Genomic DNA, 25023 nt, shown 5'->3' on the forward strand with positions numbered 1-25023 from the left:
TAAACAGCAGCAAAGTGGAACCTGCCAAGAATCTGCTTGAGTGGTTAACGTTTCTTCCGGCATCTTTTAAACGTTTGGAAGCGGTATATCAAAAGCCTAACGGCGATGTTGTCTTCTTTAGTGGCGGTCGCATATACATAGTGCAATTCCCTAGTCTGCAACTGCTACCAGGATGGCCTCAGCCTTATAGCCACTTCACAATTCCCAACAGCCATAAAGTGAATGCTGCAGTTAACACCTATACCGGACGCACGCTTATTTATCATGGTACAAATGAACTGCTAGATTTGGATGATTGTAGTAATCGACCTAAAAATCGCTTAATATATGCGGAAACCTTTCCAGATATTCCGGTTAAGATAACTTCTATATTTAAATACATGGATGGATACCTATACTTTATCACCGGAAATAAATTTCATAAATATAGTGAATATACAGGTCGTGTAATTCACTCAGGCGACATTGATCTATCCTTATTCAATATTCATTGTGCTAATAAAGGCGTATTGGAGCAATTATATAATGTATTAGCTAAACTTTTAAAGTTTGATAAACATATTGAATTGTATATGCGGCATTAGGTGGATAATAAGTTGTTGTGTATCGATACGTATGAATAAATAAAAAGCATTTTTTACGCTATAAAATTATTTATTTTAACATGCTAATTTTACTAACAACCGTATTTATAAATTTTCGAGGGTGAATGTTTACAATTTCTGTTAGAAGAGTAAAGTCTTGCAAATTATCATACTTTTCCTTCCAACTGCATAGCGATGTTAAGAATTTGAGATTTTGACATATGATTTTCGCTCTGGATAAAATGCTCTCTTCGCTAGTAACACCTTCGGTATGTAGAATTTTTGATACCTCACGCGTAAAGTCATCATAAAGACAATACATTGCATAGTGGTTGACGACATTCAGTTTTTGAGTAATCACTTCGGAAGCGTTAAATATCATATCGACTGCTTGCTTGGAAAATAGTATAGATTTATCTGATTCGCTTATTCGAATACATCTAACACCTTCTTCTTCTTCCGCTTCAAGTATTATTATTTTGGACTCGGTAAAAATTTCATGCTTGCTCCTTCTTTTAGGCGTACACTGCACCATATGTTTAATTAAGTGTTCAGTTTTAAAATTGAATATTTCTTTCCATTCGCAACGCTCAAATTGTAAATACTGGTCATCATAATGCGGAGGACATGATATTTGCACGATGGAATCGAAAAAGTACTCGTCCAGTGTAACGCCAACTTCGAGAATAATGCCTCCGTCTAAGAATAGACCATGCGACAGTAGTATAGTAAGGCCGATCCTGGCTCACTTTACATTGAAAAGTGCCATATGATTGAAGTGTTAGCGTTTCAAGGTCAAAGTGGTGTTGAAGGTCAAAGTGGTATTGCGTAAGTGGGGGTGGGTGGGTTTCAAGGTCGAGTGTTGATAAGAAATGGGGTGTATTGTTTGTGTTTTTCGGAGGGGGGGTGATGGGTGAAGGCCATTGGATTTCAAGGTCGAGTGTTGAGAAGAAATGGGGTGTATTGTTTGTGTTTTTCGGAGGGGGGGTGATGGGTGAAGGCCATTGGATTTCAAGGTCGAGTTGTGAGAACAAAGGGGGGTATTGTTTGTGTGGAGGGGGGGTGGCGGCGGCTCAAGGCCATTGGATTTCAAGGTCGATCGCTGAGAACAAAGGGAGGTTGTGTATGTTGTTTGTGTGTGATCAAATTGTTTGTGTTTTTCTGGGGTGCCGCCTCAAGGTCACTTGCGGGATTATTCGATTCACGGAAGTGATCGTGTACAAGGTCAAACGTGTTGCAATTTAAATATAGATATTAGAAGATGTTAGCTTGAAATGTGGTTAGTGTTAAGGGGGAATATGCGGCGAACGGCTGTTGAATGCCTTCATCAAACCTTATTGGTATTGCTATCTGATGCTGAGCATGAGGCGGTCTATGGACCTGAGACTTTTAGGGAACAGTGTCAAAACATTGTCCAAACGTATGAGTTGGGGATTGAACTATGTAGACTCTTTTTAAATTACAAAATATGTGTTGATTGCCTTATAAACGGACTGAACGAGGCTCAGTTGGGTGAATACATAATATGGTGATGAAGAAAGTTACATTTGACGATAGTAACAATCGCGTGTATGTGCTGGTCGCGTGGTCCTTTGCATATAGTGCGGCACGAAAAGGGCCTTGGGAAACTATGGCCTTGGATAGATTTCGCTTTAGTAGAAAAATAGAGCAATTTTGTAAGATATTGTCTCCCGTCTTAGCAGAAAATCATCGTTTATCAGTTTATCGGACTAGATTTCAAGGTCAACAGAACTCAATGTAATGGTATATCGCACTAGATTTCAAGGTCACCAGACAGTAATGTTTATCGCATTAAAATTCAAGGTCATCAGACAGCAATATAATGGTGGTAGAAACGGTGAATGGAATCAGTCGAATAGTGTTCGCTAATCAGTTAAAATGGATCTTAATCAACTCAACAGTAGCACCTACTGCAAACCTTTCAAGAACGTCAAGGATATGAAGGTCGGTGAAAAGTATAAAGTGATTGGTATCGACCTAATCAATACCAAATATGGCGATCGAATACTGATCGATACTGAGAACTTTAAGTGCATCCTTCCTTTGCGCTTTTATGACTACTTCAAGAGCGACAACCGTCTGCAGATCTTCAAGGACACCTTGTCCAGGGAAGAAGTGTTTATAACAAGCGCTGGAACGGCGGGGAAGACTACTAATTTAACATTTATGTAAAAAAGTTGTAAATGAGATAGAGAGAAATAATAAATGTTGTTGATGAGAGAGAGAAATTGTGTCTCTTATTTCAATACCAAATATGGCGATCGAATACTGATCGATACTGAGAACTTTAAGTGCATCCTTCCTTTACGCTTTTATGAGTACTTCAAGAGCGACAACCGTTTGCAGATCTTCAAGGACACCTTGTCCAGGGAAGGGGTGTTTATAACAAGCGCTGGAACGGCGAGGAAGACTACTAATTTAACATTTATGTAAAAAAAGTTGTAAATGAGAAAGAGAGAAATAATAAATGTTGTTGATGAGAGAGAGAAATTGTGTCTCTTATTTAAATGCATATCCACTCTTAGAAATACTTTAGTTGTTCTGTGATCGTGGGGTCGAGATCATCTCAACGAAAAAAAAAGCTCCAAAATGGATACAATCAGTTGTACTAATAATTATTTCTCGTGCTCGTGCTGGTGCTGTAACAACAACAATAACAACAATGACACTAGTGATGATTCTATCACCCAGTTTGCTGAAAATGTGCATAGTAAAGCTGCCGACGAACGTTTAATCGATTGCTCATCATATGACCTCTACGATGGTGAAAGCAATTCGAAGAAATATGTTGAAATTGGCTACAGTACGCATCTTAATTTGGCCCCAGTTTTACGAATTGTGCACTCTCCATTAAATGCGATAGTGATGGTGAAAGAAGATTGGGAAATGCTTCTAAAGCACCAAACATATCTCGAGATGAAGTTCTTTAGATCTCAAGAGCTCGAAAATTGGATCGACTGGTCCAATGTTAAGGAAGAAGATATTGAGCACGACAAAAGTTCTGAATCGCTTAACGCAAATTTTACTATTCATTATAACAGGAAATTTGTGCGGGATCCCACGACGACTGAGAAAATATTAGAGAGCGTAACAATACAACGTGATAAGCTGCATTATTGCACGATGAGTAAGTACGTCGTTGAAGAATTGTTTAATCTAAAAGATATAATCAACTATCGTTTGGATTTACTGGAATCGTACGCTCTGTCCTGTTTCTATCAGGATGTTATCGAACAGGTGATTAACTACCGTCATTTTCGTAAAATGGAGTTTGGTGACGAGGACGAGGGCGACGATGACAACATCTATCGCGATATTGAAGACGTATTAAACTATAAGTTTAACGTCAATTCTCACAATACAGTTTGCATGATGGAATTATTATACTATCGACCTACTTATTTTATGTATCACATATGTCAATAAACGTACTTTATTTGAGCATTTTTGTTTTATTTGATGGAAGTGATGAAGTGTACGGATGGGAGTGGCTTGGTTAATAATCTCATAAACAAACTTCCAGTGGAACTACATATTCCTGGCTATCAGTATTGCGGACCTGGTACTAAATTAGATAAAAGGCTAAAGCGAGGCGATCCCGGCATAAATGCCCTAGACGACATTTTTTTATAATAAACAGCTTTCAAAATAAACAGGCTGTTCCCCCTGTTTGTTTACCTATTCCCTTGATTGCATCATCATGGATACTAAAGAAATGGCCTTGAAACGACGAATAGTTTAAGCGTGTAAAGTATAATCGTCTCAAACAAGACCTGTTTATTCTGTTTTACCTGTTCATGTGTTTACCTGTTTATCTGTTTACCTGTTCATGTGTTTACCTGTTCATCTGTTTACCGGTTCATGTGTTTACCTGTTTATCTGTTTTCCTGTTTACCAGTTATACGTTTGATCTTCTGTGTCCTTCGAAATCTATAATCAATCAATAACACCTGACGATGTCCTTCGGTCACCATTAGAGAAGTAACTTTCTCTGTTTACTAGACAATGGATCTGTTTCCGTTTGCAAAAGTTTCGACGAAACAGGTTATTACACGAGCTGGCAATAGTGCAAGCTTCTGAAAATGGGCATACGTTCTCCGCTTTAATTAACGAATCTCTGAATTTTAAACAAGCCAATGTTAGAATATTTACGTCAGATTCACAGTACGAGACAATTTCTTTTTGCATATCAAACGCGTTGCCTTTGTTTTCATTATACCAAAGAATGAATTTTTCTCGATCGTCTGCCATCATAGAATCTGGCCCATAGTACTGCATATCAGGATAAGGTCCTGTGTAACATTGATTTTCAAGTGTATTAAAATAATATGGGAAATAACCCTTTTGAAAGTTATCATTCAAACCAAATGCTTTGGGTAGTTTCGATAGAGCCATTGGAATATAGTTTAAGGAATCCAAAAATGTGACATTATCGATATACATAGAAATAATTTTAGACCCCCGCATAATCATCTCAGGTTTAAATTGAGTTTTGGTTAAAATATAATTTAAAAAAAATTGGTGATCATACGCCTGCCCATTATGAGCCAAAACGATGACGCGTTTGAACCTTCTTTTTATTTCTAAAATGTAATAAACAAATCTCTCAATAATATCGGACGTGAAATGGTTGGGTCTGGACGAGAAATCATGGATTGATAAAAATAATGTTGTTCTATAAGGTTATGATGTGTCGATTTGAATAAATAAATAACTAAAAACTTAAATATTTTACTTTTTATTATTGTAATTCACCATACAACATATTTCCTAGTGTCTCTTTTTCTCGATGTCATCTATTCCACCACCCTCCTTTTTTATCGAGATATTTTTCAATTGTTGTTAGAAGTGATTATTGAAATATGTCGAACAATATCAGATTCCATTTTCCATCATACCTACCCATAACACGGTGCTGCGACAAATTCCAAGAGTGGCAGGAAATTCGTTATCGTATCCTACATAGATAATCGTTTGTCCCAGACACTCACACCCCACACTTCTTGTTAGGGGTTATGCAAAATTGACGAAATGCGATATACAGATACTACGTCAATGATGCACAGAAGTCATGAGATCTCACGGATTAAAGCTCATTTAAAGTTCATCTTCCCAGTACATTAATGAATATTATCATTGTTAAACTGAGGTGAATGGTCTCTGCCGTCTTCTGGGAATCTTCAATGTTGCAGGTGTTTCACGGGTATCATTTGCTAACACCATGGAAATGTACGTTTCTTGGAAAGCGTGCAGGTGTCAGGACAATGGTTGATGTGTGTGTGTGAGAACGGTCCTTGATGTTATTTCAGAATCACTCTTTTGCTAACTCCAACAAAAACCTCCACATATATACCTAGGGGTAGACATTTTGCGGCACAAGTGTTAATCTGCACGTTATCGTCATGTCTTCAACCAAACGCGCCAACAAGTTGACTTTAAAAAAAAGTGCAACGAGTAAGAAGCCTTACATAAATGCCTGTGGGGGTGGTGGACGCTCAATCTTAAAGACCGCCTTAGAAAAACCTACAAAATTATCCGATGGTGATGTGATCAACCTCGTCACGGAAGATGAAGAAGGACATCGGGAAAGGTAAGTTGTAAACTTGTATAATAATTTAGTACTCGCTCTCCACCATCCATATAGATACTAATGTTGTAGGTATTATTTTATTTTTTTTATAGAACAATAGCTACCACCACCACCACCACAAATGAACTGGAAGATTTTCTAAAAGAATATGAGGGAAATTTCAATCATGTTTACGCTCCTCCAATTACAACGATTCCTCCACCTCCCATGAGACCACCGGTGATAGATCCCAGACATGGCCAGCAACAACAACAGCAACAACAACAACAGTTAAGGTACAAATTATTGTTCACGAAAAATAAAATTTCTAATGCATATATGTTTTTACAGCCAGTATCCATCAGTACAAATATTGGAGCACATTATAATTCCTGCGCCGCTACCCCAGGCAAATACTCAAACGCAGCCACCAGAAAATGGTAGCTTTACATCCACAAATCCTCGATGGGGTGGCATGCATCAATTTCCGTAAGTTTACTCATTACTGTACCTCCGTTTATATGAAAAATACTAATTATTCTAATGTTACGTTACAGAAATAATCCAGCTCAACAACAACAACAACCAAATTTACCACTACAGCTACCTGTAAATAACGGCGGCAACAATCACTTTCAGTAAGTTACTTTTATTATACATACAATCTATTTTTAATACTGTGTTTTTCTTATTGTTACAGTGCCCCGTTGCCTAGGGGGGAAAAAGATATGCAATTACTAAGAGAATTTTATGAAAACGTCTCTCCGCCGTCTTCAGCAGCCATCGACCAAGAAGAGGCGCCACCACCACCGCCGCCATCTCATGAATCGCCCAGATGGCGCGAGCCATCCACACCCCAAGAGCTGGCGATGTTATCAATGGGGTGTCTGGAGAAGATGCTGACAACTTTCCAGGCCAGACAAAGAAATTCCCAACTCCAGACGGAGCGTTTAGAACGGGAGTTGGATGCATCACGAGTTCAAGATGAAAACCTGCATCGAGAGATGAAATTTATTATAAGTTACATGGAATTTTTAAAAAATAATTAATTTTTCTTTTCAAATTTAACTTCACATTTGTAATTAATAAGTAAAACATTAATGTAATGTACCTAATTTGTAGAAAATACATGGATTATTTAATGAGATTGTTGATATTAATTAATTTAGTTTATCTGCCACAAACATTCACGGAAATGTAATATTTACGTACCTACCTGAGTTCGAGTGAAAATACTAATCCGAATTAATCATTATCACAAAGAAACACCAAAATTATTTTCCACAACACATCGCGAATCGGCGAATATCACTGTGCAATGAAATGAGTGCATACGCAAGTCGGCATAATGCGAGCTGATAATTTTCTATTTTTACCAAATGCGCGATACCATGCAGAACGTCTATTCACGGTAGGTACAGTGTACTCGTTTTTAAAATTGAGAGTTCATTAAACACCAATCCCCAAATTTTTTTAAAGAGGCTGGTTCTAAAGGATGGATGTCGGGGGAAAATGAATAAGCACCCTTTATACATTCTTTTAATTCGCAAACTTTACATACAAATTGTCTTAATTGGTACACAAGAAATAACCATCGTCGTCGTATTTATGCCATTGCCTCACACACAAAGAAATAATCCTTGCCTTAACTGCCACTGTATGAATCATTACAAAATCAGTTTTTTCATACGGCGCTGACAACCCAGCATTTCAACATCCCACTTTAATTTTCTAATTTTCAGTAACAGTTCGTCAATTCTTTTTTTCCGTTGCTGCTGCTGCTGCTGTGGATGATGATGAACAATGGCTCTTGACATCTCGCCTATTATAGAATTATAAATTATTGAGCAAAGACCCATTACAACAAACACTTATATTAATCTGAACCACACCCATTCTTAAGTCGCCTTGATCACCCGAAAACAATACACCCTTTGTTCTCAAACTCCGCTCGACAGACAAACACCGCATGGCCTTGAAAGTGAGCCAGTATCGGCACGCATTAAGCTTTGAGTGAGCCAAAATCGATATGACCTTAAGAGTCTTCTGTACCCACTGCATCCAATGTAAATTTCCATAAGAGCGCCCGCCATAAAAACTATAGTTGTTTTTCAAAGACAATTTTTTTAAGAACTATTTTATAAATTTAGACCTTTATCTACAAAATGTTCGGACTATTTTTTTTTAAGTTTATACCAACTGAATACCGATTGTTTAAAGATTAGATGTTTCGCACCGATTATTGCGCTAATCTGTTTTATTTTTTTACTCTCGATCAAGACGATTTATGGAAAAAGTAAACCGACAGTTTTTTAGATAAGTTACATGACCCCAAAAAATGAAGTCATAATTTTTGTAAATAAAGTCTGTATCTTGGCGGGCGTTAAATCAACAATTTGAGTGTAACAAGTGGCGCCGCTGCACAGTGTCGGTGGGAACTAACTAAGGACCAAGACAGGACTTAACAAAGCAAGAATATCATCTTATCTCTTGCAGCTATAATCATCTATACACTATAATGTAAAAAAAAGTTGCGCTTAGGTAAAGAAGACTCTTAACGGCGCGGCGGTTCGATTTACTTAACGATCTGGGATAGCGGTTGAATTAGCGATTTATACGTTCGTACAAACTCCACTTCTTTAATAAAACGATCCGCTTTGAGACGATTATACTTTACACGCTTAAACTATTCGTCGTTTCAAGGCCATTTCTTTAGTATCCATGATGATGCAATCAAGGGAATAGGTAAACAAACAGGGGGAACAGCCTGTTTATTTTGAAAGCTGTTTATTATAAAAAAATGTCGTCTAGGGCATTTATGCCGGGATCGCCTCGCTTTAGCCTTTTATCTAATTTAGTACCAGGTCCGCAATACTGATAGCCAGGAATATGTAGTTCCACTGGAAGTTTGTTTATGAGATTATTAACCAAGCCACTCCCATCCGTACACTTCATCACTTCCATCAAATAAAACAAAAATGCTCAAATAAAGTACGTTTATTGACATATGTGATACATAAAATAAGTAGGTCGATAGTATAATAATTCCATCATGCAAACTGTATTATGAGAATTGACGTTAAACTTATAGTTTAATACGTCTTCAATATCGCGATAGATGTTGTCATCGTCGCCCTCGTCCTCGTTACCAAACTCCATTTTACGAAAATGACGGTAGTTAATCACCTGTTCGATAACATCCTGATAGAAACAGGACAGAGCGTACGATTCCAGTAAATCCAAACGATAGTTGATTATATCTTTTAGATTAAACAATTCTTCAACGACGTACTTACTCATCGTGCAATAATGCAGCTTATCACGTTGTATTGTTACGCTCTCTAATATTTTCTCAGTCGTCGTGGGATCCCGCACAAATTTCCTGTTATAATGAATAGTAAAATTTGCGTTAAGCGATTCAGAACTTTTGTCGTGCTCAATATCTTCTTCCTTAACATTGGACCAGTCGATCCAATTTTCGAGCTCTTGAGATCTAAAGAACTTCATCTCGAGATATGTTTGGTGCTTTAGAAGCATTTCCCAATCTTCTTTCACCATCACTATCGCATTTAATGGAGAGTGCACAATTCGTAAAACTGGGGCCAAATTAAGATGCGTACTGTAGCCAATTTCAATATATTTCTTCGAATTGCTTTCACCATCGTAGAGGTCATATGATGAGCAATCGATTAAACGTTCGTCGGCAGCTTTACTATGCACATTTTCGGCAAACTGGGTGATAGAATCATCACTAGTGTCTTTGTTGTTATTACAGCACCAGCACGAGCACGAGAAATAATTATTAGTACAACTGATTGTATCCATTTTGGAGCTTTTTTTCGTTGAGATGATCTCGACCCCACGATCACAGAACAACTAAAGTGTTTCTAAGGGTGGATATGCATTTAAATAAGAGACACAATTTCTCTCTCTCATCAACAACATTTTATTATTTCTCTCTATCTCATTTACAACTTTTTTACATAAATGTTAAATTAGTAGTCTTCCCCGCCGTTCCGGCGCTTGTTATAAACACTTCTTCCCTGGACAAGGTGTCCTTGAAGATCTGCAGACGGTTGTCGCTCTTGAAGTAGTCATAAAAGCGCAAAGGAAGGATGCACTTAAAGTTCTCAGTATCGATCAGTATTCGATCGCCATATTTGGTATTGATTAGGTCGATACCAATCACTTTATACTTTTCACCGACCTTCATATCCTTGACGTTCTTGAAAGGTTTGCAGTAGGTGCTACTGTTGAGTTGATTAAGATCCATTTTAACTGATTAGCGAACACTATTCGACTGATTCCATTCACCGTTTCTACCACCATTATATTGCTGTCTGTTGACCTTGAAATTTAATGCGATAAACATTACTGTCTGGTGACCTTGAAATCTAGTGCGATATACCATTACATTGAGTTCTGGTGACCTTGAAATCTAGTCAGATAAACTGATAAACGATGATTTTCTGCTAAGACGGGAGACAATATCTTACAAAATTGCTCTATTTTTGTACTAAAGCGAAATCTATCCAAGGCCATAGTTTCCCAAGGCCCTTTTCGTGCCGCACTATATGCAAAGGACCACGCGATCAGTACATACACGCGATTGTTACTATCGTCAAATGTAACTTTCTTCATCACCATATTATGTATTCACCCAACTGAGTCTCGTTCAGTCCGTTTATAAGGCAATCAACGCATATTTTGTAATTTAAAAAGAGTCTACATAGTTCAATCCCCAACTCATACGTTTGGACAATGTTTTGACACTGTTCCCTAAAAGTCTCAGGTCCATAGACCGCCTCATGCTCAGCATCAGATAGCAATACCAATAAGGTTTGATGAAGGCATTCAACAGCCGTTCGCCGCATATTCCCCCTTAACACTAACCACATTTCAAGCTAACATCTTCTAATATCTATATTTAAATTGCAACACGTTTGACCTTGAGGCGGCCCCCCAGAAAAACACAAACAATTTGATTACACACAAACAACATACACAACCTCCCTTTGTTCTCAGCGATCGACCTTGAAATCCAACGGCCTTGAGCCGCCGCCACCCCCCCTCCACACAAACAATACACCCCTTTGTTCTCACAACTCGACCTTGAAATCCAATGGCCTTCACCCATCACCCCCTCCGAAAAACAATACACCCATTTCTTCTCAACACTCGACCTTGAAACCCACCCACCCCCACTTACGCAATACCACTTTGACCTTCAACACCACTTTGACCTTGAAACGCTAACACTTCAATCATATGGCACTTTTCAATGTAAAGTGAGCCAGGATCGGCCTTACTATACTACTAGGGCGAATGTTATTTTTCTGATCAGATATTGTTCGTCCGCTGTTGGTGGATATGGGGTTGGTCAATACAATTTAATGGTTTATTATCATGAATCGCTAAATCCTGCATTAAATGTGAATAAGCGATAGAAAGGGATGATACCTATACCTATTATTTCTAATTTATACGTTTTCTGTGCTGAAAAAGGTCTAACGCAAAATTTTACTACACCCATAAAATAATCGTTGCCAGTGACATATTGACACCCTTTGATTTTGATTTCACACACCAATACGCGGAACGTAGAAATCCCTTGAATAACTTGAGGTGGTATCGTTTCAACTTTAAGTCGTCCAAATTTTTATTTTTGTAGGCGAATGTCTGACTGACACAATAAAGCAGCGAAAGAAAGAATAATTGCATTTTTAACTTTCTAGTATTAACCTGAACGCATGAAAATATAATCGGCGGATGAGTAATGCTGGTCTCCATTCCTGAATGAGGTATTTTGGTTCTACTGATTGTATTCCTTGCTACTGGCAAGCATCTAACCGTAACCGGGTCAGCAAGTATTTGGTAGCTCTATGAACTGAGATGAGTATCAAACTGAGTAAGTTTCCGACATGTTCTTGTAGAATGACAAAAACACGAAATTTACGTGCTCTGTCTCGTGCTTGATTGTAAATTGGATAAACTCCCTCCTTGTAAGCCTTTTTGGAACTGGTTGCTAACGCTTTCTCATACCCAAACTTACTCAATTTGTAGATCTCGCTTCAAGCGGCCATTGTTTTGTAACTGACACAGAAAAAAATGCATTGTAGAAGACGTAATAAATCAAGAAACCATTATTGCTGGCTATAACATAATCTGCATAACGGAAGGCTTTAAATCATTCTCTCTCCAAGGTTGGCAATAAATTATCAAGATTAGTACGCTTTTACACTTCATTTGGCAGCAGATCAGACATATTTGCACAAAAAATATTTAAGTGTCAGTATTCTTTTTATGGAGGTTTCCTTAGTGGTAGTTCAACACAGGTTACGCGAATCGTCTAACTTGCGGAGGTGTAAAATATGAATTTGTCTAGACGTTCGGCGCAATTTAAATAAAAAAGGCCATAAAAAATCTTTCATTGATGGAAATAAAAAAATCGTAAAACGCATGTGAGGAATGTCCGCGTGGATTATTATAAAATGGTTGTGAATATTACGAGATATAAATTTGGCTTTAAACAGGGCCGTCGTTTGGTTTAGTTGAGCAAGAGCAAAAATCCTAGGTCAGTAGGCGACCGGGATAGCAGCGTCTTGCAGTACTCGAAGCGCCTCGACGCTTCAGTATACCGACGTCGCTGCTTTGGGATACTCGCTCACATTCAGCATATAACTACGTATAATAAACATTTTCGCAATTTAATATTGGCCATTTGACGTGACTGAGGAACTTTAACTTCAATGTTTGTACTGCGATTACTGACATTTGCATCATGTGAAATTTGACTTAAAAAAATTTGTGCTTTTCAGACATGCGTTCGCTTAATGAACAACTGTTAAGTGTTAATGGACTTTGATAAGCCTGGTGATTGAAGGTAAGTTTTCTATGTCAAGTAGTTGTTTGCAATGTAAATTGCGGAACACATAGTGGTTTGGAAAAGTATTGATTACACTACATTTGAGTCTGTTTTAAATGTGTTCCTTTTTATCAAATTTTTATGTTAATTCTTGAAGTGGATCGACCATATTTGAATTTTATTGCCACTTTAAACAGTAACTGACACTTTAGGGTAATATCATTCATTTATTCACCATTGATATTTCATCGGCCTGACTGCTACTACTACCGTTTGCAATTAGTTAGCTAATCTGCATTCATTTAACTTTTCTTCTTGTAAGTGTATACCTACGTTACACTTTTTTCATTAGCGATTTAAAACGCGCTACGTTATAAATGAGGCTACCACGCTAAATTATTATTATTACACGAACATTACACCCTATTACCACATAAATTTTCGACGTAAACACAGATGAAAATTACAAATGAACATTACTCTTGATATTATTATCTGTACGACAGGATGCAGCAAATCAGTTTAACGGGTGTCGCCACTATAACAACCCAGATATTGCCGATGTACCTATTTGTGTAAATAGCTATCCCTCAAGCTAGACGGTTAGATGCCACTTCCAGATTCGGTTGGTAATTGAACAACTGCGCTGTTGGTCAATACATGTGGAAATTTAACTAATTGAATAAATTCTTTGGTAATACTCCTAAATCTTTTATTTTCTTGAAGACACCGGTGCATTTTTCTTGTAGTTTCGCATTTTGGAACGTCGTCTTAATGAGCATTGATGGATTTTTTTGGATCAGTAATCTCGATGCAAACCTGTTGAACTATTCTAATTCTTGACTTTACACAATAAAGTGGGCCGTTGTTCCCAAAATCAAAATCCCACTGCAATTGTTTTTTATATCTAAGATAGTTTGATTACTTTTTCAGAAGAGGTTTACGATGGTGCATAGGAAAGCGGAAATTTGAATGTCGGCTTCGTTTGCGAAAGGTTATCCACAACTATGAAGAGTTTGATTTTTGATTTTATTAAACAGTCTGTGTAAATACTTTCCTGTATAATGATTGTAGTTCTGGTTAGACTTCTGGTCATTCTGGAAACTCGATCAATAGTTCTGGAGCTTTCAGTAATCGAAGTTTGTGGCTTTCTAATATTTCAAATGCCAAGGAAAATATTCCCCATTTTTTATGCAAATTTTGAGTTTTGATTAGAGTTTCGTACAGTCCCTTCATTATTTCAACTGAACACGAAAATAACGAATCTCAGCTTAATTCTTAAAAATTCATTTGCAACTGACCGATCGCAGGATTTCGGGAATATAAAGATTTTGATCCGGAGTCTTGACATATAACAGATAAACGGCCAACTACCTTAGGATTGTAAAAATGAAAGGCTTGAGATCTTCCACAGCGGTCGATTCGTTTAGGGTATATAATCTTCGGTACCTCTTTATAACTTACCATTAGGCGAGCGCCACCCAGTTTATTAAGCTGAACTCTCCCTGTATAAAACTGGGAAGATATACAGGGGAAATAACAGTGAAATCAAATTGATGAAAGAAATACTCAAAACTCTTAGACAATGAAACGTCCATACTTCGACAATGTTACAATAAGAATTTCCCAAGGATTCTCAACAAATAAACTGATATTCCGGGAAAAATTCGCACGCTTACCCTGAATAAAACGGGATTTTGACGCCAAAAAGTAAACTCAATTCTCGCATCCAGTTCATAACACCTGGAAAAATTAAAATATCACTACATAAAACGCCCATCTCTAAATTCCAATCGCACCTATATCTAATCTACGAGAGGGTGCTCAGAAAATAATGATTATCTGCGCAACGATGGTGAATTAATTATTTTATGTCGGCTCAGCGATACAATAGGTCCCCTTCAAATAGTCTTTTGGTTGGGAGCAAGAAAGTAACCTTGGTAAAGTCGTGCAAAATTTTAGGAATTTAAACTGATGAGAACGCGCACATTTTAAAACCAACCCAAACATTAAACAAAGCATTATTTGATTTAAGACGATCTAAATATTTGGGTTATGCGGAAACATTAAAAATAGTTCGAATCGCATCTGAGGTATGGATTGCTTCTTTGGAGTAACTCAAATGTGGCTGCCGACAGTTTCAGACCAAAAAGAAGCAATCCGTATATTAACTGGTATTGGTGGGCGAGAATCTTGTCGTTCTCATTTCAAAAATATCAAAATTTACACTATGTACCATTTATTTATTTGTGAATTAATATACGTACATAAGGACATAAGTTTATTATCATTTAGTATCTAAGATCTGACTGCTAGTACTACCGTTTGCAATTAGTTTGCTAATCTGCATTCATTTAATGAATGATAATATCGTAAAGAAAGGTACACGTTCCAATGAACTAACGCGAACCAGCTCACTTGCAGCCCCCTACTTGCAGTATTTAACGAAACACCACTTCCATCATAAAATTAATATCCTTCGTCCGGTTTTTACAGATATAGCGCCAATCGTAATTAGCCTTAATAACGTTTCGATAGAACGCGTCCCCACTTATGCCGAACTAAAGCGCACATCGCTGAACCCCTGCATTTTCAGTTAGGTATGTCTACCAGCAGCGATAAAAACACGTCCGTTAATTAAATCTTGTCCCTTAAAAAAACTCTTACTAGATGTGCCTAAATTTTCACGCAATTTACAATGAAATGAACAAATCTAAATAAACAATATGCAATTGTAAAAGGAAAATACAAATTCAAATGAAATACACCAATTTTGTGCGCATTCCTAGATATCCCCACCCCCACCGTTTTCGCCCTTCTTTCTGACTAAGTATCAAAAGAGGGGTGTGGAACTGAACGAAAGGAACTAATTTCTACCAACCATAGTCCTTCTCGTCAACCCCTTATCGTGATCGGATATAATTCTATATATCTCAAGAACAGATTTTCGGAGGAGCGTACTTACAAAAGACGATTGGACGACTGGAAAAAATATATACAATGGTGGTGTCGGGGAAAAGCAATGTCAAAGGCAAAATGAATCATCTGAACGAGACATATATTGGTGAAGGTGAAGAATATCTTGAAAACAATGTGTCGGAACAGAGTTGTCGGAGGAGGGTACTTTCAGAGTGCGGAAAGATCATCTAGACAAAACACATCTACTGACTATGTAAAAACCTGTGAATATCTCGAAAAGGTAGGAGGAAGGTACTTACAAAGAGAAAATGCCATATTTCAGAGAATTTCTCTAAGGGCTTGATTCTTCTCGCATTATATAGCGTAGATTTTGAATGTATATGCCAGGCGGTCTTTAAGTGTTTATGTCTAAAGAAACCCCTCCCCATTAATCATCTACCCCAAGAAAGTAAACATGCTACTACGTACAGTATAACCCAGTCATTTACTAAGCTATTTCAATCTATAAAATGCGCTTTATCTGCACAACCCTCCTCAATCACCAGATATCCCTCTGTGCGGCTTTTTTCCCTGGGCACACATTAAAGATCTGGTACCGTCCTTTCCATGTGATTTAGAGGAGTTCAAGGAGAATGCTTTTAGTCAATCAAAAAGTCGTCAAAAAACTATTTGATTTAAAAAATATAAGTACCATTTTGCCATTCAAACCTATTTATAGCACTTACCTTTACCCGCTGACAAAATAAAACCTAATTGCGACCTTCACAACAATTGATGAATCCAAAATTTAAATAGGAAAAATTCCTATACGGGTGACGTAGGTCGTACGAAATACCAGCTCACTGCGGGTAACACGCAACATATTAGCTTTACAAACCTTGGATGGAGGAGTCTAATTAGACTACCAGAATATGATTGCGCTTCCAATTTTCATTGGTTAGTGTTACCTTTTCCATGACACTTTTTCTCTTTTTGAAGTTGTATTGCTTCACTGTCTGTGTAGGAGTAGTCAGCGACAAACACTCAATACTTTGTCTTGTTACTTGTCTTGGAAATCTCCCCACTACCCAATTAATAACTTTAAGTGTTTCTCGCGGCGGAGTTATGAAGGGTGAATGTCGAATTTCTCTCTAGGTGTCACAGCGTCATTTCAAGAATTCATTTACAAAGTCTCTATTTGTTCATTACCATAACAAAACAAAATGCTTTACAAAATGATATTACATGAGTGTTTTGTGAAGGAGAGATTTGTTGAAATTACTTTGGAGATACGTCTCACCAATTTACATTGTTGATTACTATCAGTTGCTTGCAATTACCGACGTACTTCTCGTACTAAATCGACGTTGTTTGTTTAAGATTTGCATAATTACACAAAATCTTTGTTGTACTCAAGGGCTTAGATGATAAATACGAACGTGTCGGTGTTAGTCGGCCTTCCATAACGCCTTAGGCAAATTCTCAAAACGCATCTATGTCCCTAATGTTAAGATTGGAAGTGTTAGCTGAAACTAGTGCGACCTTAAAAACTTTCATGTTTTCATATTCCCCTTTGGATATACCATATCTGTTTTGCTTTCGGCGACAGGAAAGTTTCGCGTAAGTACAAATGTTCATAGTTTCATATATTTCATAAAATCCCTGAGGAGAGAGTACACCATATTGTTCTGTTGAATCGATCGTTGTTGTGCCTTATTTGGCAGAAGCAATAAACTTTAGAATAAATAAAAAAAACTGTACCTAGTGATTATATAAGTAATACAAAAACGCTCTAGAGATTTACTCGAAATTTGTTGAGTTATAGAGTCAAAGCTGAGGATAAAGAAAAATTCTCCGGCTGACGCTGACGTTCAATTAAAAAGACATTGAGTAGGCCCCTCCAAAATAAAATGTTAGTGTTAATCCTCTAATAATGACCGTTACGTTTCAATTAATTTCAAATAATTGAAGTCCAGGTCGGTTGACGGTCCCTAGTTCCACAAAAGAATTAAATCTGAAATGCTGGCGAGTGAACTGTTTCTAACATAAAATTCTTCAAAGATGTAGAATTCAATAAAACCCTCGCAGCCATCGCACCCTGTAATGGTCAATGCTGACATTAATCCGACGATTGTCCTTTTGAATCTGCAAAATTACATTCCTACACATTTTATCGTATAGCATTTCTGCCCAATCGTATAAGATTTAACGTGGTACCAGGAGAATAAAGAATGACCCGGTTTAACTTCAAAGCTGATATTGTTAAATTGTATCTCGGACTTGCCTCGGCGTCATTTCGCAACCTTGGTAAGATTTCGCTTTAATAACAAAAGAGGTTAGCAAATTGTGTTACAGTGAAAGGTTTACATTTTCTCGCTGTCACAAAGTAATGAAGTTATATGGTTGAAACGCTGATTTTGAGGTACACACTGACCCACTTACACGTTTACGGAATTATGTCGTATTTGTGCGACAATATTACGTACATAAAATCTGCTACTAAAATGGTGCACTTAAACTAGCGATTCATACTGCAAAGTACTATCATTGTATTTATAATTCGTTTATAAATACAATGGTACTATTGAGGAATTACATTTCGCTTGTTAACGGATTTAGGGGTTGAGATTTGTAAGTGTACCAAAAAGTAACTTCTAACTGCTCGAGAATTGTGTACATTATATTATAATCTATTATATTCCATTATATTATATTGCATTATAGTAAATTATATTATATTATGTTATATAATATTATATTATATTATTCTAAACGTATGGTTTAAAAAGCGGCCTTATACCATTAGCTCAAGGACCATACAGGATGACGTTCAACAAATTTATAAGAGACAAGTTGAAATTTGGCATGGTACTTTGTTTTAAGGTACCAATTTGAAAACAATCGGACCCAAACTATAGAAGAAGAACACTCGGGGATGGCGCCCAGATGTCGCTGACCCCAGATCATAAAGCCCCGTCTCTAAAATTGTTAATTACACGGCCCCGTACAATAGTGCCAGTTAGCCAACCAGCCGGCCGAAGTGAGATTAAAAGCTGTCTTTTTTCAAATAAATTTGAAAAAAATGCGATAAAAAAGCAGGAGAATGAAAATAATGACTCTTCACAGCAACACTAACTGCAAGTAGGAACTAAACGGAGAATGAGTCCAGCTACGTTTGTTTCTAATATACAGGGTGAAAACGAAAAGTTTGATTTTTTGGGATGTAATCATATGTTACTAGCCATGTAAGATAGAAAAAAGGCAAAAGCTGCCTATTCCAGTGGCGTATTAAAAAAACTGTTTGGCTTAAACTTGGTATTTTTTAAATGCAATACCCTGTATATCTTAACGTCAACGTTTTTTAATTCCTGTTCCTGATTGCATTCATGTATGACAATCTATATTTCTTTTAACTATAGCCATGAAGATCTTAAAAACCTTATTACTATTTTTAAATAGTAGGCCATGGATTCATGCATTGATTGGTTGCAACATTATGATATACTTGTTGCTACACTGTGCCCAACGAGGATATAGTGTGATATAAGTAAACATTGCCCCCATTTTTTAGTATAGAATCCATTGTAAAACAGAAAAAAAGGGGTTCCATTTAAAAAATAGTTTTTGCATTTTCTACTACTGAACTATCTGTACAATCTGAACAATTTTTTTGGACAGTCTCTACAGGTAAGGCTCTATTTAAGCAAACCTTGAAATTAGACCTAGACAAAGTACCTATTTTTGAAGAAAAATATTTTCCGAGGATTTCCAAGAAAATTGAATAATTCGAAAACCCCTCGATTTAAGTTTATGGTCTGCTATATGAAATACCAAAATAAATAAAAAGTAGGCCAACCCTTAGGTGGGCCAACTTCCGTTACAAGAAGGAGTGGTATAAAATTGGAAATATTTTATCTGAAACGGGCTCATTGGATAACCCATGTATGTACAAAGAGATTATTTTAAAACAATACATGCGTAAAATTTCCCTGTGTAACCTTTTTAATATACCATATCAAAGCATTAGAAATTTTAGACCAGATTTTAGGGAACTGAAATAGCACCTATTGGCCAATGCCCCTTAAAAATAAGAGATTTGGTAGTTACATTTTGTAATCTCTTAACTAAGAACGAACGCACACTATATTCAACTAAAATTCATAAAATACATTTCAAAATACTAAACATATTTTTGGAAATTCATTTTTTCTACCAAAATTTCCTTTGAAATTCCTCTGTTATGCAAGAATTTCCTTTGAAATTTCAGTAATTTTTGGAAATTGTTCAATATTCAGTAGCGTGTAAGTAACAAAACAAAATTGTTCTCGTATAACGTTTAAAAGTTAGCATATGAATACTGCGAAAAATACTGTATTAGAAAAACAAAATTTCAATATTTGGGAGTGGAAATGATTCAAAGAAATTATTTTATCAGTAGAACATTGATACAAGGTGGAGTAGAGATTGAAGAGCACACAAAGTCGCGGGTTGTAAATGCACTGCAGCTAATTAGATTTCCACTTGAAACCCTGCACTTAAAAATTTCGCGCACGAAGACTAAAATAATTTAACGCATGGACCATCGTGGATCAAGAAGTATTTCTTTAATATACTTTAATATATGTTTTGAGCAAAATCCATGTCTTGGTCTGTTTTCCAACGATCTTGGTGCATGTATAATGATTTTGGTATGCTTTGATTAAAATACATGTGGCCTCAGAAAAGAATTTAACATATTTGAAAATTTAGAGAGCTAAAACCTACGTAACTCAAATTTTGGTTACGTACAAAACGGAAAAGTCGAGACGTTTTATAGTAATATTAGGGTAGTATTTCGATTAAGCAGTTGAATGTGTTGCCACTGAACATTTAAAAAATTTGACGTATAGGTACATATATGGTAGGAAATTTTCCTCTCTACAATTTTTATCCGTTGACATTTTTATCAAATGTTGTTTGGGCCCTTATAACCAAGTACCTTGCAAAATTTCAGCTTGTCTCTAATTTGTTAAACGTTACCCATATAAAACGATGGATACTGTGCTACATCTCTTATACGGATTCACATCATTATATAAATAATGCAGTTGTGGTCACGAATTATTACGCGAACTCATCCAGTCCATCTCTATAGAAAGTAGAAAAAGGAGTACAAGTGCTTATGTTCTTAAACCTCTACAAATTTTAGGGTGATAATTAAGCCTCCTGCCAAATGACAAATAACTCATTCGACGCGAGAGTTATTAGTTTTTGGCGCAAAAGCTGTCTTTTATGTGTGCCATTAGACGGAACGGGTTACAAGTCTGTGATGTTTTGGATTTTGTCAAGTATGCACGAAAGCGTTTATAACCCACACAGAATCGATCTTGGAAATAAAATCAAATGTACGATTTCGAGCTGAAAATGCAAAGTTGTGGAAAATATGTTTGCCTTTGCGCTTCGTTTTTCATATAACTGCCGTTGCAGTGTAGACAATAAAGTGATTTGTTTGAAGGTGGAATGAATATGTAAATGATATGGGCGATCTGGGAAGTAACATTTTTGTGGTTAAAGAAAGATGCTTAGAATGCCAACGAAACTTATTCGCATATTGATTTATGGAAATTTCACGGAATTAAATAATCTTCGCACAATCTTTGCTTCGTTCAGTTTATATTCTGCGGAAATTGGTTGACCTTATACATATTAGATAAACCCCATACATGGTGTATGTCGTAATAAAGTTGCATTAATTTGAGAAACTTACCATTTCCATTTCTATACCCAGTTTGTTCCCCCAATTTAAATTAGATTGACGTTTTGATACCTTTTAATTAAAATGCATTAAATTCTACTCTTCAACTTTGAACTAATGTTTTTGGACGTTTTCTCAATCACATCTCGTGCTTAACAATGTTACATCTTTCAGTAACAGTTCACGTTGTCATACATCAAAATACTATCTTGAGAATCTACATAATGCCTTCCGAAGTGTGTCTAATGAAACTATAATGATTTTGCAATACTTTGATCAATCCTATTTTATTTCACCTACAAACCAATCCAAGCGGAAGAGATAAGTTATTGACTGTCAAAGAGAAAATTAGTAAAATATCTGGAATTAAAGACTTTTCTTAGATTGTGCTTTTTCTGATTTGGCACAACATCTCCATAAATTACGTTGAACATTAAAAATAAATTAAAAAAACACACAAACTAGGCTTTTTTACTAAAGTTTTTCTTTAGGCGATCGATTTCGGGTGATATACATTAGGTGAGTTAAAGTAGTAAGTTAAAGAACATTTTAAAAACGAGGGTTGTTGAATTAAAACTTCTGGAGATCCAAATTGGCAAATCAGGTTAATGAAATTAGAAAATTATATGTACATATATGTGATCATTTTGTAAGTTAAAGTTGAGAATCTGAAAACGTAGGCAAAATGGCCTGATGGTGGGAATATATATCACCCGAAATCGATCGCCTAAAGAAAAACTTTAATAAAAAAAGTCTAGTTTGTGTGTTTTTTAAATTTATCTTTAATGTTCAACGTAATTAGTAACAAACTACAATGGAGTACTTCATAAAACGAATCTCCATAAATATTTCTAATCGTTATGTAATCTTAAAAACAAACCACGAAGATGGATTAAAGTAATACCTTTAAGATTATTGGTTTTAACGCATTTAGTTAGTGGTATGGTATTCCGAGATTTGTGGTTAGTTAAGCGACACATTCTGTAACGTCGGAGACCCCACTGATCCAAATGTTAATAATAACAATAATAGCGATTTAATGCTCAACAGAGCAACCTCCAATTATATGACAACAAAAAAAACGTACAGAAATCTTTTAGAAATAAATACATGAATAATTAATTAATATTATTTAACTAATAGCTACAATGATTATATGAAATTATATAACATAAACAACGTTTGCATTAAATGAAAAAAGAAAATACAAAATTTGAATATATAAAACTTATACGACAGAAACAAAAAATAAAAACTGGAATTTCACTACATGGACAGAGAAAAAAAAACATATGATATCAAAAAGTGTAGATACTAATTATTATCAAATTGTCTTTTTAAAAAAAAATTGTACCTGGTTAGTTTAGCTAGAATGTTCTCTAATTCGGCAATGGAGTTGTAATGTAGGTATATAACCTTTATTTGCAACGGCGTTAAAATTACTATTATCAACGAACACTTTTCCTATTTTCGTTGTTGATTCGATGGGCGCATATTCCGAAGATATAAAAAAAGACCTAGAAAACTCATATAAGACCTTAGTTGGTAAGGATTAATGTAATTGAACTGTTTCTTACATATAAACATAACCTCACAATACACATTATGACATTACGCATCACAACATCATCAATAGCAATCAATAACAATCACACTTATCGAACATGCCGAACCAATTTGTCGTAATTTACATTGCAATTTTTAACTTGTATTTCAAAACTAACGCATAGGCCTGAAGGTGAAATAAATATTTCGAAATCGATAACCTTAAGGAAAAATAAAGAATTATTTGACTACTTCTTTCGATATATGTTTCTTACAATTTGACACATAAAGGGTTTTTCAATAGGGACGCTCGAACTTTGACAGCGAATAGCGGCCATCTTGGTAAAGGGATAGCTGTCAAATTTGGCATGAGTACTTATTTAGTCCTGTCATTTCACCATGGAACGCTACACCCTTCAAATAGCGTAGAAATTGTTAAAATTGATTATCAAAATCAGTGCTGCGTTCGCCTAACGTTCTGTGCGTTGCGTCCAATTTATGGCTTTCATGGCCGTCCTGCCGAATCCACAATGCGTTGTTTAATAAAAAATTTGAGACAACGGGGTCAGTGATTGATGAAGCAGTTCCTGTGCGTCAAAGAAACGCACGATTGTTGGAGAATATTATTGCCGTTCGGGACAGTGTGCGAGAAAACCCCCGACAGTGCATTCTGCGTCGTGCGCAAGAACTGGGTCTTTCTGGGACGTCAAATTGGCAGATTTTGCACCTAGACTGAGTATTCATCCATATAAAGTTCAGTTCCCTAGTCTACGCAGACAAACCACAGTCAATTACGGCCCTAAATGCCAGCATAACTCGAGTTCTTTGTGAAATTGAGCCCAGTTTAAGGGAAGATGTCCAAAATTGGTCCACCAGAATATTACATGCACAGAGGAGTCGCGGGGGCCATTTGGCTCAAATTATTTTTCATGCATAATGTCATCGAATATCCTTTACAATATTATAAAAATTGTGGTAATATAACTTAAACCGGTTGTTTTATTTCATTTCAAAGTTCGAGCGTTCTTAATGAAAAACCCTTTACATAAACGTATGGGGAGCCCATTCCTACACACTCAATGCTTTTCGTAAGAAGGGCATGAAAGCTCAAAGTCTTCTAACATGCAAACAGCAAGCCCGTCTATTGTGGATGAGAAGTTTCTGGTATGAATGACAACCACGTAGATTTTTATGTCACCGACTTATGACGGATAAAGTTTTCGCCGAAAGTTTGTATAAGCACTTGAAGTCTCTAATTTCGAATGCAGCATTGCAGATGAAACGGTTAAAATAAACATCGCCGGAAGCACTTTATATCAGAAAAAGAGGTTTTAGGATTATTGAAGTAATATAACAAAATTTTAGTGAATAAATATTAATCAATTAGTCAAATTTCCGAAAGAAAAGAACCGAATAAGGGATGGATTACTTATACGAAACGTGAATCGTTTGAGTGGAGAAATTTTTGTTCAGAAATTATACAGTCAAATTCAACGGAGTCACAAGAGTTATATAAGTTAAGTAAAGAAGGGATTTACTGTCATAAAGCGGATCAATGGAGGTGCTTTGCAAGATGTGTACATAAAATATAATATATACAGTGCATTTCAATTAAAACGAGCCACCCGCAATAAGTCATTTTAAAATGAGACTGTATGAAAATTGTGAAAGACGTCATTTTTAGTTTGCATAAGGTCCAATAAATTTCAGGTTCTGTACAACCTTATTGTCTTTTAGGAAGAACCACTGCCATGAGAGACCCAGGGAGTCGATGGATTGTAAAGGCTGTTCCATGACGACCTTCCAA

The 25023-nt window shown here is 36.3% G+C and overlaps 2 protein-coding genes and 2 long non-coding RNA genes across 4 annotated transcripts; 2 read left to right on the top strand and 2 right to left on the bottom strand.

Annotated features, from left to right (window-relative positions):
- Window positions 1-1694: 1694 nt before the first annotated feature.
- On the top strand, window positions 1695-2689 carry LOC116158656. The gene is made up of 2 exons (XR_004142785.1): window positions 1695-1763; window positions 1809-2689. It is a non-coding gene; the product is annotated as an uncharacterized LOC116158656 (long non-coding RNA).
- Window positions 2690-5574: 2885 nt separating this feature from the next.
- On the top strand, window positions 5575-7318 carry LOC116160126. Its single transcript, XM_031473265.1, has 5 exons — window positions 5575-6195; window positions 6288-6470; window positions 6526-6663; window positions 6732-6812; window positions 6875-7318. Exons 1-5 carry the CDS (start codon window positions 6008-6010, stop codon window positions 7221-7223), a joined length of 939 nt encoding a protein of 312 aa, XP_031329125.1. The 5' UTR covers window positions 5575-6007; the 3' UTR covers window positions 7224-7318.
- LOC116160128 lies at window positions 6804-8002 on the bottom strand. The gene is made up of 2 exons (XR_004143146.1): window positions 7391-8002; window positions 6804-7166 (listed from the first exon to the last, which is right to left on the bottom strand). It is a non-coding gene; the product is annotated as an uncharacterized LOC116160128 (long non-coding RNA).
- Window positions 8003-9156: 1154 nt separating this feature from the next.
- Window positions 9157-11311, bottom strand: LOC116159555. Its single transcript, XM_031472561.1, has 2 exons — window positions 10583-11311; window positions 9157-10522 (listed from the first exon to the last, which is right to left on the bottom strand). Exon 2 carries the CDS (start codon window positions 9997-9999, stop codon window positions 9172-9174), a length of 828 nt encoding a protein of 275 aa, XP_031328421.1. The 5' UTR covers window positions 10000-10522; window positions 10583-11311; the 3' UTR covers window positions 9157-9171.
- Window positions 11312-25023: the final 13712 nt, after the last annotated feature.

This window comes from Photinus pyralis, unplaced genomic scaffold, assembly GCF_008802855.1.
Source record: "Photinus pyralis isolate 1611_PpyrPB1 unplaced genomic scaffold, Ppyr1.3 Ppyr1.4_LG1, whole genome shotgun sequence".
NCBI lineage: Eukaryota > Metazoa > Arthropoda > Insecta > Coleoptera > Lampyridae > Photinus > Photinus pyralis.